General features: G+C 41.9%; 1 protein-coding gene across 1 annotated transcript in view; it reads left to right on the top strand.

Annotated features, from left to right (window-relative positions):
• Positions 1-16624, top strand: part of LOC143478366 (uncharacterized) — an 89753-nt gene extending 73129 nt beyond the window's left edge. Inside the window, exons 13-14 of the mRNA XM_076977322.1 lie at positions 15725-16066; positions 16236-16624. Of these exons, the coding sequence (XP_076833437.1) occupies positions 15725-16066; positions 16236-16624 (731 nt within the window). The remainder of the gene's footprint in view (positions 1-15724; positions 16067-16235) is intronic.
• Positions 16625-17345: the final 721 nt, after the last annotated feature.

Genomic DNA, 17345 nt, shown 5'->3' on the forward strand with positions numbered 1-17345 from the left:
TGGTGGCAGCTGAAGAGATAATGGCGGAAGCCAAAAAAGCTTTAAAAAAAAAAAAGCTAAAAATTATCACTTTCATCCCAAGTGGGAAGAGGACTACTTTTTTACTGATTCAAATTCAAAGTCAATGTGTCTGATCTGTAATGCTACTGTGGCCATACCAAAGAAGGGGAATTTGGAGCCACATTTTCTCACAGTTTACAAGAGGTATGCTAATGATTTCCTGGCGAAATCAGCTCTACTAACCTAAAAGGTAAATGAACTAATAATGAAATAATTAAGTCGAAATACAGAACCACATTGACTGATGACCACCTCGCGGCCTGTTTAAGGCTGGCGCTCAGCTCCTCCCAGTGCCAGAAGTCCCACTAAAATAGAGAAGTGTTTTTTTATTATTCTCATCTTGAATTAGGCATAGGCCTATTCAGGGCTTAATTTGGATCCGTGAACTCTTTCATTTTGAAGGGTGCGTTCCGGGAACTGTCTGCCTCGATCCGGTATCTTTCAAGCCTACTAATTATAAGTTATGAAGAACTCTGTCTGCGTTGAACCAATTAATTGAACAAATAATTCTATAAAATACATTTTTAAACAGAAGATCCACATTCAGGTTTCCTAAATCACATAAGAGCTCTGCTTTTTAGCGATGCCTTTCCGCGTCTCCCCTATAAAGCTAGTTATACTTTCGCGAGTGACCATAGCGCGCGACTCCGCACACCTTGCACGAAACTCCGCAAACGGCGGAAGCGTTTGCCGCGTCACATTCTATGCAGTGTTGTCCGAAACATATGTGGTAGTATAAAGAAACACCCCTCACAAACAGGAGAAGGAACATTTACCTGACCAATTTTAATGTTGTTTTGTGTTTCAGATTTGAAAAGTGCTGGCTTTAGGCTAAAGTACTTGAAAATGCACTTAAAATGCACTTCTGCACTTAAAACACTTATAAAACACATAATATAAATAATTAAAAAGTAATTTATAGATACGAATTGGCTTGTTATTTTGACATTTGTGCGCCTAAGTGTTGCGTTTTGTGTGCGATCCGGTGACATTGTTGGCCTCAGTGACCTCGTGTCTCATGCCGCTGTTTGCGTTCCGGCATCGTTTGATTTACAAATTAAGCACTGGGCCTATTCATATCCATATACTGGACTTAGAAGAGTATGTTAATATCTTGAATTACACATATTCATATCCATATATTTATCTAGAGTTATTGTTATTGTGTGTGTATGTGTGTGTGTTAATCTGTGGAATTACTAGTTTTTTTATTTAGATTTGGGTTTTTTGACTGCTCTTTTCTGAAGTTTTGGTGTGTGTGTGTGTGTGTGTTAATCTGTGGAATTACTTGTTTTTTTATTTACATTTGGGTTTTTTGACTGCTCTTTTCTGTAGTTTTGGGGTGTGTGTGTGTGTTAATCTGTGGAATTACTTGTTTTTTTTTAGATTTGGGTTTTTTGACTGCTCTTTTCTGTAGTTTTGGTGTGTGTGTGTGTGTGTGTGTGTGTGTGTGTGTGTGGCTAAGAGAGATAGAGATGGTGTGAAGTTCTTGTGAGATTCTTGTTCTGTTTTGACAAGCTATTTTTGACGCATTGAGCATTTCCTCATTTGTTGGATTTACTGCTTATTCTCTACCTGTGCGAATAAAAAAACAACTACATTTGAACTACGATTAGGGTTCCTTGTTTAAATTATTGCCCGGCCCTTGTGTTTGACTTGGTAGATCTCGGCATGCTATCAACTTCAAAAGTAGATCTTGGTTAATAAAAGGTTGGGCACCCCTGTTGTAGAGTATTACAGTATTTAAAAGAGTACAGTCCTTTCTTTACACAGAGTATTGCGAACTGCTTGTGATTGTTTCCCTAGGGTAAATGAATAAATTCCCTTATTTAATAATCACTAATTAGACTTTTACTGCCACACAGGATTCCTGTTTAGTGCTACATGGAGTTGGAGGATCCAAATGCCCAACAATGTTCAGGGTTTTTCAGGTTCCTGCCTGGTGATTCCATGTTCATTCAGCGCATTAAATAAAGTTCCAAATCCTGATCGGATAGTGTGGTATGAATATCACTACATGTATTATCCTATAGTGTATGATGACTGGTACACTGGATCTGTGATGGGCGAGTTTAGAGGAAAAACCAACTTATTTAAAAGGTCACATAGAGGGTACTGCATAGGAGGGGACTGCATAAGAGACTGCAGTCTGCTGATTACGGATCTCAGCCTAACCCACCATGGAAGAACAGTATATGCTTGGATAGATCCAGAAAATGTTGGCAGAAGGACTTACAGGTTTTTTGATGTTACATCTAAAATATCCATCAAAAGTAAGTGTTCTATCCTCTCAGCCCTCAACGGTGTTTTCTGCTTGTCAACTATGTATTGTTAAAAGAATCATGGCTAGGCAAAGATGTTAAACATGTTTTCTGAAGCATAGTGTTTCTACGCTAAGTGGAAACTCTCCTGCACCCAATGTGTCACATTTTAATTCCATTGTGATTGACAATTGTTTATTTTGCAGCATCAGCAGAACAACCCATCATTCAGATTGTTGGAGGTCACACAGTGGGGGAGAGCATCACTGTGCAGTGTTCCACATACCACTCCTGCCCATACCAGCCTCCCACTCTGAATCTGAGCATTGTGCAAAACATTGATGGAGCACATCCCCAGATAGAGACGATTTACCTTAATGACGGCAGATGGAAAACCACATTAATACACCAAGGAGTTGTTCAGTCTGTAATCCAAACAGTTCGCTGTGAGATCACACACCCAGGGGGGCTCTCTGCATCAGCAACCAACACACATCAAGCAAAGTGTAAGTAATACACATAATGGGTCTGTCTCAATACCTAGTGAGCTCTCTACATAGACAGCATCTTACGTCATGGGATGCGCGTTCCTGAGAAGTAGGCTGTCTCAATTCTTAGATACCTTAAAAATGCTGTCTACTAAGATACCTTAATCTGACCCTGTAATAAGTCAGCATTAGACCCTTCCCCAGCCGGTAAGGCAATCCCATGATGCAACGCGGGGGAGCATGGCGCAGCTCAACTTTTTAAATCATGGCGGATGGAAGAAGGACGTCCAGCGGCGAAGTCATTTTCAAATGTAAGTTATTTAAGTTTTTATAGCGTAAGTGTTGTATTTTATGGGTTTTCTTGGCATAACAGAATACAAATTAGCGATTTATTGGGTTAGTCGGTGGCCTTTTTCCAGTGTTTTATATATCAATGGGTTAGCATTTATGCTACCGGGTTTTGAAGCGTCAGAGCACTGTTTTAGATGGGCTGATGCTAACAGCTGATGCTAACAGCCCATCTAAAAGCGTTTTTTTAATCAGTCACTGTAATATTTTATTAGTTATCTTAGTTATTCCTTTCTTGTATAATTTGTTAGCCCTGCTGGGTTAATAGGACATGTATGTGGGCTTTTTAACGTGATAGTCAGTGTTCAGATATACAAATGATTTCCACTCTTAGGGACCAGATCAGCAATCGAAGTTGATAGAAAACCTGCTTTAGAAAACTAAATAGTTAATACGTAACTAATGCATTGTCAGTTACAGTATAAGCTAATATTAAGCTAATAATTGCTTAATATTCATGCATTTAGGCATCTTTCTAAACTATTTAAAATTAGGTAGATATTGCAAAATGTTTGATTACACTCGAAGCGTTTGTGTAGAACACTGAGGTTAAAATGTTGTATTTTCCTGAATTATAAAGCATCTTAATGCTGGCAGTGCAAATGTATAACATTTAATGAAAACAAAACTGATTTATTTGTTTCTGGTTTAATAAAATCACTGGACACCAGCAATGTTGGCACAAAGTTGCTCCCGTAATTGGTGGCCACTGACAGCTGTAATGTTGTCGTCTTCCTGCATATCAGCTTCATATTCATCTGCTTCCTCCTCAGGCTGAACAACATCTCCTGCTCCCATGCAGATGTTGTGCAGAGTGACACAGGCAGGGGCTTTGATTCGCACATAGCACCAATCTATTGCACCAACTACAGAGTGGAAAGCTGCATGGTTTCCCAGCCTCACAAAGCCATCAGAGATGCTCTGCAGTTCTTCTGGTTTTGGGTGCCGGATAACTTTCGGAAGGATTCGCCGCATTTCATGGGCCACTCTGTGAATTACACGGTGCACTGTAGAACTGTAGGGTATAGAAAAAGCACGGGATACAATGCGGTATGATGTGCCACAGGCCAACCAAAAAAGAAAAACCAACACTTCGATGGCTCCCCCCCAACCATGGGTGCTCTCATGGTTGATGAGTTGTAAAAGCACTTTCAGGGATTCACGGTTCAGGCGAAAGTCGGGCTTGGTGTCTTGGGTGTTTTGGCTTGCTCATTAGGGTTCTGGACCCATAGTATTGTTAACCTTTTAAATCCTGTAAAGCGCTTTGTGACATGTGTTGTGAAAAGCGCTATACAAATAAACTTTGATTTGATTTGGGTGTCGTCTAGGAATATTCTCAGAAGTGGTACACTTGTGTTCAGAGCACAGTACCTTGTAGGTCTTTCTCCCTGCAAGAAATGGAAAAATAACTTTGTGTGTGTGTGAAGTTATTTTGCGAAACAGAAAAGTGATTTACTTCGTGTTTAAAGAATATCACTTATCTGTTTTGTAAATTAACTGTTCACACAGGTTCTAATTTTATCTATTTATTTATTTAAAATGAATTGTCTACATGTGTATATTTGTATCACTTTGCATAAAATAAAATGTATAAAATGCGTATTTGCAGATGAGTTTTATCCTTTAAAAACATACCTTTTATGCTTAAAAGACAGCATTATAATATGGGGGGGGGGGGGGGGATTAATTGTTGAAATCAAGTACAAGAGGAAAGTTTTTACCTCCGAGAAAATCTGAGCAGATCTTACCCGTTCAAAGACAGAAATCAGCGCTCGTCTTAAATTTCGGCGTCTGGCTGCAGCACGTCGGCTTTCACGTCTCCATCGCTCTTCCTCCAGCGCAAAAACAATTAAAATTACAATAAAAACTGCAACAGGTTCGTCCATAATGCCGGTATAGCGATGACCCGAGGTGTTTCCCGTAGCTGAGGTGAGTAAACAGCGGGCGCGTGCTGTGGGGGGGGGGCCAAGTCGTGACGCAGTCGCTGTCTAACTAGAGTGTCCCAATAATGTGCCTTATGAGGCTGGATGGCGGTTAGAACGTTGTCTAGTTAGACAGCTGTCTACATAGTCAGTGCCTACGTAGAGAGCTCACTAGGTTTTGAGACAGACCCAATATGTTTCTGAACTTTCAAAAGCAAAGCGCTGTGTTGTGTGTGAAAAGGTAAGATAAACCAAATAAACCGAAATTGAGCATCACTCAATACCCAGGGTGGGAGAGCAAATTACAGTGTCCTGCAGTTGTAGGTACCATGCTAAACCAGCAGGTGGCAGTACCACTGGCAACACATGGAACAAGCTTGCTTTGACGGAAGTAAGGGTGTGTCTACAGTTCAGGTGTTTAAATACCCTGAACAGCCATTCATCACTCTCTCTCTGGTTTGACCAACACGAGGTTAGACCTATTAAAGAGAGGCTCCGTAATATCTCTCTCTCTGGTTTGATTGACACCGAGGTTAGACCTATTAAAGAGAGGCTCCGCCATTTCTCTCTCACCGGTTTTTTTTTTGAGAGCACGCGAACTTTGGTACGACTAACGGCAAACAGCTGAAAGTCGTATTAGTTAAATAACGAGCCCGAGTTACGGTGTAATCTAACCAGCAACCGATCAACGTTACCGCGGCAACAGATTCACAGAACGACTTCAATCAAGCTTGTTAACGCGGCCACACGGACTGAAACAAAGGCGATCAATTCCCTGTTGTTAAACCGTGAACGAGACTCTCATTCCTGGACTTCATATCCAGAAGGACGTTTCCCAGCTCACCTGGACGACGCCGCTTTATCAACGAGGAGCCTGTGGTGGAAATTCTCTCCTAATTCAGGGAGGACGACGACACTACCCCAAATCCTCAACACGTGAGACTCTAACCGCTGGGCATAGTTTATAAAAGGGCAAAGTTATTTGAACTGTAGAGTTAACCAAGCTTCTGAATGTGCTTAACTTTATTTTCATAATCTTCATTAAGATTTGTATACAAAAAGTTCTCCACCTTGCATGCAATATCTCCATGTTTTTATTTATCTAATTAATGAACGACTTGTAGTCTTCCCCATTTTCAGACACACCACATTAATTTTTAGTTATTAAGCCAGCTCCATTACCCTTTGTTCTGACCACGTTGGAATAAACCAGCTGAGCTCATTAACATAGTCGCGCTGCCCTACTGTTTAAAGTCGGTAAAATGCAACCATTTTAGTTGCTTTGTTCTCCATAGAACTGAGACTACAACCCCCGCCTCCTCACACGCGCACAAGCGCGCGCACACATTACTCTCCTCCCCTTTTTACACACACACACACACACACACACTGATATACTGATACCTGTTGATGCTGTTTGTGTTTTAGAATAGTTGGTTTTAAATAAATGTATCATTTATTTTCACCACATTGTCTGTGTTGATGTCATTCAAAAGTGGTTGATGCCAAAACCTCCAAAGAATTCATAGTTAAATCCTTCAGATAGCAAACCATTAATTACCCTTAGTTAATAACTAAATGTTATGGTTCTGGTATAATTAGAATATGAGACTGATTCTAAATTAATGAGACTGATTAATTATTAAGGTAAAACAAATTATATCTACTTTAAAGGATTAGTAGGTGAAACCCCTACATAATTGGTGCCCCGTTTGAGGAAGATTTCTGGCTCAACCATATTTGTTTGATATCAACCATATTTTCATATCACAGGCTTTCAAGCCATTTGAATAGGACCATCTCCAAATTCGCCAGAAGAGGGCGCCAGAGCGCTTTCTAAGTCTTCCTATAGAGGAAAGCTAATTCTTGGTAACTTTAGTTTGGTGATATCTTGTTCTAATTTGTTTACCATTTGGTTACTATTCACATTCATTGAGCAGTCAACTGAAGATCAGTATATTTATTTTACTCATTTAATGTCTGATTACTTTAATAGTAATTCAGTTGCTTTAACTTGTGTGGCATCCCACTGATTTCCCCTGTACTGCAGAAGTATTAGGATAATTATTTAGCACAGTTACCAGACTTCACTGTTGCAGTCTTTTATCCAGTGTGCTAGTGTTTAGTTCCAGGTACCATAATCACCTTTTGCACAACTCTGTCCAGGTAATTACCCATTCACCTGCCCACACTTGCCAGACACAAGGTCCTGGCACATTAGCTAAACAAGTTTGCACTGAAGAAGAATTGATTTTGCCCCTTTTTCTAACTACCCTGTAGGTACGCTTAGACTAACCATGGCTTTTCTAAAACAGAATTCTTGCCCATCTTTGGTTGTTCAGCTCCTTCAGATGCTTGAACCAGGTAGAAAGGATGTTGAGAAACCTCTAAAGGACTCCTTTGAGGAGACCCCTACCGTTCCAGATGTAGTTTTTAAAATGTTCCTTCTAAGTCAGCAGCAGGCTCGCTTAGAAGTAGAGGCAGTATGTAAGGAAAATAGACTCCTCAAACAGGACACTGCTAAGCTCAGTTCTGAGGTTGAGAGCCTTCGCCACAACCTTCAACTGACCACTCATGCACTGAATGACGTGTTCACCGAAAGTGAACGTCACACGGGCTTAACAGAAACTGCCCGCCTCCAAAGGGAGAGTGAGCTTGCCCGTGCGAGAGCGCAAGACTTCCTTGCAACTAGATCTGGCACCTCTAGAACTTCTAAATTAGTTACTGTGGAAAGCCAACATAGTCAGCACTCCACAGGTGATGATGCACCTGTCGTACATCCTAAGGCCCCGGCTCCAGTCCCCATGAGTCTTAGATTAGATGCAACTAGTTCTTCCTCAGAGTATCCATATGATACTACTGACTGTTCAGCTTCTGAAGCTCAAAGTGAAGCCTCTGTGGAGAATCACCCTCCTAGAGCAGATGCCCCGTCTGCATCCTCTTGCTACGAGTCAGCAGAGCCCTCTTACTCATCCCTAGCTTCTGCCCACTTACTCTTGAGTAACAAGGAGAGTAATACTAATCCTGCTATGTATTTTGGCCCTCCTTATTCTCTGCATGATGTCCAGACCAGGGACATCCCGTCAGGTACAGCAGCTAGGAAGCCTTACTTAAAAGCTGAGCATCATTCCACTCACCCACGCACAGGCTGGGAGAGTGACGTACATGCTCCAGCTTCTTCCTCAAGGAGAAATGCAGGTATTTCTCAACTTGAGATGCGCAAAGGCTCACTGTTGCCCCCTATGGACAGAGACCAAGAAGGTAGAAAGCATGCTGGTGACCATTATCCTCTGCATGGTGTCCAGACCAGGGACATCTCATTAGGTATCACAGTTAAGAAGCCTTGTATGAATGCTGAGCATTATTCCACTGACCCACGCACAGGCTGGCACAGTGACGTACATGCTTCAGCTATTTCCTCAAGAGGAAGTGCAGAAATTTCCCAACTTGAGATGCACAAAGGCTCACTGTTGCCTCCTATAGACACAGAGCAGGACGGCAGAAGGCATGCTGATGTACACCACTGGCAGAACGTACAGACAAGGGACGTCTCGCCAGGTAGAGCATATAACAGAACTTACCTAAACGCTGAGCATCATTCCACTGACCCACACACAGGCTGGCACAGTGACGTACATGCTCTAGCTCCTACCTCAAGGAGAAATACAGATATTTCTCAACTTGAGATGCATAAAGGCTCATTACTGCCACCTAGGCACAGAGAGACAGGAGGCAGTAGGCATCCTATTGACCAAGAGTTACACCACTTGGATAGTGAAGGTCCACCTTCCTATTCTAATAGACATGTCCTTGAAGATTTCCCTCGTTTAAAGCTGCTAGATTCACTAGCCAAGGACATGGAGCCATTTGACCCAGCAAGTTCAAACTACCTTGTTGAAGACTACCTCAAAGAAATTGAGTGTAGCCTCTCGGACTTGCCTTATGCAACAGAACGAGAGAAAGTGAAGCTAATTTGGAAAACCACCTCTAGATCAGTTCACACGTTCATAGAGTCACAGCCGTTTTCCATTAGGGACAGTTACACTCAGCTTTGCAAAGCCCTCGTGAGGAGTATTCCCCTATCTTTGACGTCAGCATTCATGTCGGCCATTAAAATTAAGCACAAGCGTTCAAAGCATCCCAGAGATTACTTTAATCGCTTGAAACAAACATTTTTCCAGGGAAGAAATGGACCCGGTCTCACAGAAGACCGAACCTTCAAATCCCTATTTTTGCACAATCTCCACCCTTGTGTGAGTACCCATGTCTCACTTTTAGCACGCCAGGGTGACCTGTCGATGCGTGAGATCAGAAAGACCACGCAGACCGTTTGGGAGACTGTTGTGCAGCCCAGTATGCCTGGAGGAGACTCCAAAGAGCTCCAAGGTCCTCCATATGCTTTCCCTGTAAATTCAGACACTGTTCTTTCTGCAGGCCCCTCTCGCTACTCTCATCACAGGGACAGAGCCAAGAGGTGGAAAGAGAGACAGAACCAGTGGAAGGGCGGACAGCCATAGATAAGGATCGGTTAGTGGCCCTCCAGCCTGAGCCAGGAGGAGGTAGAACTGACTTTATACGAAGTTACATGTAAACATTCAGCCTGTAAACATGTAGCTATGTTTCCAGATCTCACAGAATATAGGTAAGCACATCTGCTACCACGGTGGTGCAAACTTGGCAAATAAGTCTGGCATAAATCGCATAACTATTCCTCAGAACCACTAGAGATGTTAGTTATTGCATGATGACGGCTCCCAAAGCCGGAGTGGCTAATCGGGAGATTCGGGAGGATTCCCGATGGGCCGGTTCATGTTAATCTCTAGTTTGGGCCGATTGGGAGGGAAAAATAATTTTGGGCCGGATTTGGTCATAAAACTCCCGGGCTGAAAAAGTGTCCCACTCCGGCCCTGACAGCTCCTGATACTCAAGTGTACACTTAGCAATAGCGGCATTAGAAATGTATTTTGTTTGTTTAAATACTTCACTATCACAGGATAGGATGAGGCATTACACCTCAGTTGAACCCCCATTTACATTTTACTAGATCTCACAAGAAGCCACACTCTAACTGGACATTAACCCAAATGTTTTAGTCCAGCAAGATCTTTCCTTTAAAACATTGTTAGGTTTGTTCCAGCCAACAGACTAACACCAACATGTGCTAACTCCACACCTTTCTCCATGCCTGATGTACTTCCTCTTTTCCATCAAAGGCATTTAATCCTGCATGTGACCTTGTTTTCCTTGTATAAAGCCAAGTGAAATCTAAGCCATGCATTAGTATCCTTTCATTGTTTTTCTTGATTTGGTTAACCTTAGTTACTGTTCAAGAACTGCGCAGTAGTGAACTTGTTGCCCAGATGTATGTCTACAGCATCTCCCAGCCATCTCATGGATCATGCTATGGGCGGGATGGAAAACTTGACTTATGGAATTGATCACCTCCCAGTGGATGCTACAGGGAACATGGACTGCATGGATAACCTTTTGTGCTCTTCAAGACTGTGACATCAGCCCCAGTCTGAAGACCAAGGGGGGAATGTAGGTACCATGCTAAACCAGCAGGTGGCAGTACCACTGGCAACACATGGAACAAGCTTGCTTTGACGGAAGTAAGGGTGTGTCTACAGTTCAGGTGTTTAAATACCCTGAACAGCCATTCATCACTCTCTCTCTGGTTTGACCGACACGAGGTTAGACCTATTAACAGTCCCACCAGGATTTCGCGGGCCTTTTTTGTGATTGTTGCGGGCTAAACTGTTTGATGTTGCGGGTGTTTTTCAAAAAAATTGCGATGGAAGTTGCGGTGTGTTTTTGCTTTTTTGTGAGTACATTACAATAGGGAGTAAATGTTGTATGGTTTCCTCTATTTAGTAGTCCATTTTAATTATCTATTTACCTATTTATTCAGGGTTGCCAACTTTTCAAGATCGCTTGAAGTGAGATTTGAACCTGGAGGGGGTGGCGAACATTAATTGTTGACGGGGGGGGGGGGGGGGAGTTAGCGAACGTAAGTTGTTACCGGGCGGCCTGTAAAATGGACACAAATTAAGTATTATATCGAGATCGATCGCCAGTGGTTGTGCCAGAGCGAACTAGTAACTCACAGATATGGATCAGAGATAAATAAACTTTATCTATGACTTTAAACTTTATCTCAGTTTAAAAAGTTTAAACTTATAAACTTTATCTCAGACCCTCGCCGCTTGCGTGCGCTGCAGTGACTTCGCGGGCTACCGTTGCATTGTGGGGAATGTAGTGTTTGTGCGTGCAAAACACCATCGGGCGGCTGTGGCCTACGGGCCGGTTCTAATAGTAATTAAATATCATCCAGGGGGCCATAGATAATCAATTCGCGGGTCGGATCTGGACAGTTTATCCCCGCTTTCATGTAGTGTACCGGGATACCAGGGCCGGAGTGGGCCACTTTTTCAGCCCGGTAGTTTCATGCCCAAATCCGGCCCAAAATAATTTTTCCCTCCCAATCGGCCCAAACTAGAGATTGACATGAGCCGGCCCTTCGGGAATCCTCCCGAATCTCCCGATTAGCCACTCCGGCTCTGCGGGATACTGCTTTTCCCGATCTTTTTGCCGTTATTTTCGTCGCTCATACTGCTTTCAGTCTGCTCCTCTTGAACGTATATACGGAAGTAGGCGGGAGTTTGTCGACGTCACATCAAGACGACATCAGTGATTGGTCAAATTTGCGGGAAAGTTGCGATGATTAGCTGAAGTTGTAACACCGCCCTGAATTCGCGAGATTTGCTTGAAGTTGCGTTGAAGTTGCAAATCGCAACATCGCGACTTTCTGGAGGGTCTGTATTAAAGAGAGGCTCCGTAATATCTCTCTCTCTGGTTTTGTTTGAGAGCACGCGAACTTTGGTACGACTAACGGCAAACAGCTGAAAGTCGTATTAGTTAATTAACGAGCCCGAGTTACGGTGTAATCTAACCAGCAACCGATCAACGTTACCGCGGCAACAGATTCACCGAACGACTTCAATCAAGCTTGTTAACGCGGCCACACGGACTGAAACAAAGGCGATCAATTCCCTGTTGTTAAACCGTGAACGAGACTCTCATTCCTGGACTTCATATCCAGAAGGACGTTTCCCAGCTCACCTGGACGACGCCGCTTTATCAACGAGGAGCCTGTGGTGGAAATTCTCTCCTAATTCAGGGAGGACGACAACACTACCCCAAATCCTCAACACGTGAGACTCTAACCGCTGGGCATAGTTTATAAAAGGGCAAAGTTATTTGAACTGTAGAGTTAACCAAGCTTTCTGTTAATACATTCTGAATGTGCTTAACTTTATTTTCATAATCTTCATTAAAATTTGTACACACAAAGTTCTCCACCTTGCATGCAGTCTCTCCATGTTTTTATTTATCTAATTAATGAACGACTTGTAGTCTTCCCCATTTTCAGACACACCACATTAATTTTTAGTTATTAAGCCAGCTCCATTACCCTTTGTTCTGACCACGTTGGAATAAACCAGCTGAGCTCATTAAACAGTAGGGCAGCGTCACTATGTTAAAGTCGGCGCCATTTTAGTTGCTTTGTTCTCCATAGGAGAACTGAGACTACAACCCCCGCCTCCTCACACGCGCACAAGTGCGCGCACACATTACTCTCCTCCCCTTTTTACACACACACACACTAGATACCCAGTCTTCACTGTTAATATACTGATACCTGTTGATGCTGTTTGTGTTTTAGAATAGTTGGTTTTAAATAAATGTATCATTTATTTTCACCACATTGTCTGTGTTGATGTCATTCAAAAGTGGTTGATGCCAAAACCTCCAAAGAATTCATAGTTAAATCCTTCAGATACCAAACCATTAATTACCCTTAGTTAATAACTAAATGTTATGGTTCTGGTATAATTAGAATATGAGACTGATTCTAAATTAATGAGACTGATTAATTATTAAGGTAAAACAAATTATATCTACTTTAAAGGATTAGTAGGTGAAACCCCTACACAGTGTATACCACACCTGTCCATCCAGTCCACCAGCTCTGTCCCTGGGAGAAGCACTACCAAATGACATAACTGTGCACACTCCAATGCAGAATGGCGTCTGGGAACTGACCAAGCATCACACATTTTACACAATGGAAGATCACGTTGTTACATGTAAAGCCACGTTCCTAGGCGGGCAGATATCAGAAGCTCAAATAAATCTCAATCCTCAGTGTAAGCATTAAACCAATACGTGAAAGATGTTATTATGAATATGATAATGAGAAGTTTGTTTGACGATCAGAATTGTTTTGTTAGGTTAGCTAAACAGTTCTCAGACCCCTTTCAATGTTTTTCTAATAACTGTACATCATCTTTATTGTTCCTCCATTAACACTCACAAACTTGATAGGCTACCCCAAAATATCCTATAACACTCCCCCAAAATGCTATATAGCATAACCAAACATCACTGTAATATCATTCTCAATACAATGACTACCAAGCATGAACTATAAGCGATATCCGAGTTATATTTGGGTTTTTGTATTCCATTAAATTAGCATTTTGTCCTTACTAATTCTGATACAAATTCTTACCATTTCAGGTATCCATAAAGACATAACCATTGTACCAGCAGAGGCAGATGTCACAGAAGGTTTTGGAAAGAACTTTACCTGCACTGTTTACCATTCTTGCAAGACACCGGCTCCAGAGATCTCCTGGAACTACAAAGACATGCCAGAGACTACAGGGACCAAAAAAAGCATCGGGCTGGTTTGGGCTACAACTTCTAATATATTATTTTTACCCTCAATGGAGGATAATGGTAAAAAACTCATCTGTACTGCAAAGTATCCTGATGATCAAAGCCTCGAGATCAAAGCCTCGGTTGTTTTACAGGTTTTAAGTGAGTGACAGCAAATTTTGTAAGAGTAGTTACTTACCCACCATGTGTGCATCCGTTCCATCATTTCACCTGTGCCCTTTGTTCATTTGCAGAATATGTGCCCAAAGATGTGGATCCATTTGAGAATGACAGTATGCTTTTCCTATTTCCATTCCTAATGCCACTCAAGTACAGTTTAAGATAGATAAATAGATAGTCATGGCCAAAAGTTTTGAGAATTATACAAATATTAATTTTTACAAAGTCTACTGCTTCAGTTTTTATAATGGAAATTTGCATATACTCCAGAATGTTATAAAGAGTGATCAGCTTAACAGCAATTAATTGCAAAGTCAATATTTGCCTAGAAAATGAACTTTATCCCCCAAAACACATTTCAGCTTCATTGCAGCCCTGCCTTAAAAGGACCAGCTAACATCGTTTCAGTGATTTCTCCATTAACACAGGTGTGGGTGTTGATGAGGACAGGGCTGGAAATCAATCTGTCATGATTAAGTAAGAATGACACCACTGGACACTTTAAAAGGAGGCTGGTGCTTGGCATCATTGTTTCTCTTCTGTTAACCATGGTTATCTCTAAAGAAACACATGCAGTCATCCATGCACTGCACAAAAATGGCCTAACAGGGAAGAGTATTGCAGCTAGAAAGATTGCACCTCAGTGAACAATCTATTGCATCATCAATAACTTCAAGGAGAGAGGTTCCATTGTTGCCAAAAAAAGCTCCAGGGCGCCCAAGACCAGCAAGTGCCAGGACTGTCTCTTAAAAGTGTTTCAGCTGCGGGATCGGGCTACCAGCAGTGCAGAGCTTGCTCAGGAATGACAGCAGGCAGGTGTGAGTGCATCTGCATGCACTGTGATGCGGAGACTCTTGGAGCAAGGCCTGGTCTCAAGGAGGGCAGCAAAGAAGCCACTTCTTTCCAGAAATAAACATCAGGGACAGACTGATATTCTACAAAAGGTACAGGGAGTGGACTGCTGAGGACTGGGGTAAAGTCATTTTCTGATTGTTTGGGACATCTGGAAAACAGCTTGTTCGGAGAAGACAAGGTGAGCGCTACCACCAGTCTTTTCTCATGCCAACTGTAAAGCATCCTGAAACCATTCATGTGTGGGGTTGCTTCTCAGCCAAGGGAAATGGCTCTCCCACAGTCTATCCTAAAAACACAGCCATGAATAAAGAATGGTACCAGAATGTCCAGAAAGCAGTTTGGTGATCAACAATGCCTTTTCCAGCATGATGGAGCACCTTGCCATAAAGCAAAGGTGATAACTAAATGGCTCAGGGAACAAAACAGAGATTTTGGGTCCATGGCCTGGAAACTCCCCAGATCTTAATCCCATTGAGAACTTGTGGTCAATCATCAAGAAACAGGTGGACAAACAAAAACAAACAAAATCCGGACAAAATGCAAGCATTGATTGTGCAAGAATGGACTGCTATCAGTCATGATTTGGTCCAGAAGTTGATTGAGAGCATGCCACGGAGAATTGCAGAGGTCCTGAAGAAGGGTCAACACTGCAAATATTGACTTGCTGCATTAACTCTAACTGTCAATAAAAGCTTTTGTTACTCATAATATGATTGTAATTATATTTCTGTATGTGATAAAAACATCTGACAAACACACATAAAAACCAGAGGGCAGCAGATCATGTGAAAATATAATATTTGTGTCATTCTCACAACTTTTGGCCATGACTGTAGATAGAAGCTGTTATAGTTTCAATTCTTATATTTTACTGTTTCTATTTCAGCTGTCCACGTATTTGAGGCGAATGTGGTTCCCAAAATCAGTGCTTTGGTGCGCTCATGTGTGGTGATACCATGTACATTCAAGACTGGTGACGAGTCTCTTACACAACTCCGTAGCTTGTGGGTCACCAGGAAGGGGGAGTTTGTTTTCCACACTGGCCAGAGCAACATCGTGGACAACTTTAAGGGTCGCACCCAGCTCCTGGGGGATCCCAACGAGCAGAACTGCACTTTGGAGATAGACAACGTGCAAGCGCACGATAACGGCCCCTTCTGCTTCCGTGCTGAGAAAGGAAACGACAAGTACAGATTTAACCACAGCTGCGTCTTTATCTCAATGAAGGGTGAGGACCATCATAGTTGACTGACTTTGCTGCTTGCAAAATTTGTCAAGTTATTTATTTTCAAATCTCATAGTGACACATAATTTGATTACATCCACTACTGTTAAGAATCAGATACAATATCTTATCGAGAAACCCATTTAATGGCTATGTTTCTCTTTGAATGCAGCATCTCCTAACAAGCCTGTGATATTGTCTCTACCTGAGGAGATGGAACCAGGCAAACGATTCACAATAAGCTGCTCCGTAACCCACACGTGCTCCTCGTACCCCCCTACAATCACATGGAACGTCCCAACCGCCAGGGATGTGGTGAGCCACACGGACGTTGGTGCGGGCCAATGGGAGACAACCTCTACGATTACTTTCATCCCAACAGGTTATGAAAAGGAAGAAAACCTCATTTGCAGTGCCCTGTTTTGGGGAGGAAAAAAACAACAAAGTGAAACCTACCTGAGTGTGAAGAGTGAGTATGGAGCTAATGTGAAAAGCTTCAGACTTATTGAGAAGTTGTTTGAAACAATGCTGTGCAGTGAAAGTATTGCACATTATTTTTAAGGATATGAGGGGCTTGGAATGGAGACCATAGGACCTTACGTTATTGCACCTATGTTGCTTCTGTGTGTCATTGCTGGGATTATATTCATTATTTATAAGAAAAGGAGAGGAAAGTAAGTTATTTTTTATTTCTTGTGGAATATTAATCTTTTTTGCATAGTCAGACTTTTGACTTATAATTCTTTTTGCTGACTACTGATTTAAAGCAAGGTGGCTTCCAGAAATACACCTGAAAAAAGGCAAGCAATTATTAAAACATTTTTGTAAATTGCTAGTGGAGGTTAGATTCACAATCAGGTTAATGTATCCTCCATTTCTTAACAGGGCATCATCATGGAACCAATTTTCCAGGTCAGATAACATCCTTTAAAATGCAAATGTACTTTTATAAACATACTACAATAACTTCAAATATGTTAAATATGTTCAAATATGTTCATTCATTTAGTCAAAAAAAAGTGTTTGTGGTGTAATAGTATGTGTATATGTCCTTATGTTTCGGTAAATGAAGTCATAGCGAGCATATGCAGTAGCCAAGGTGTTTTATTAACATATTAACATATGTGGCTTCCAGAACACGTACCAAGGGATCCTAACTAATTTTAAACCACTACAAAACCAACTAAGCCACCCTCATTTTGTCCCACAGGTAGTGAGGGACCCCTGTTATAATCTGTCTCAATGTAACGCAGCAAGTACGTGAACATACATATCACGTGAA

The sequence above is a fragment of the Brachyhypopomus gauderio genome, chromosome 16 (assembly GCF_052324685.1).
Source record: "Brachyhypopomus gauderio isolate BG-103 chromosome 16, BGAUD_0.2, whole genome shotgun sequence".
In the NCBI taxonomy this organism is placed as follows: Eukaryota; Metazoa; Chordata; class Actinopteri; order Gymnotiformes; family Hypopomidae; genus Brachyhypopomus; species Brachyhypopomus gauderio.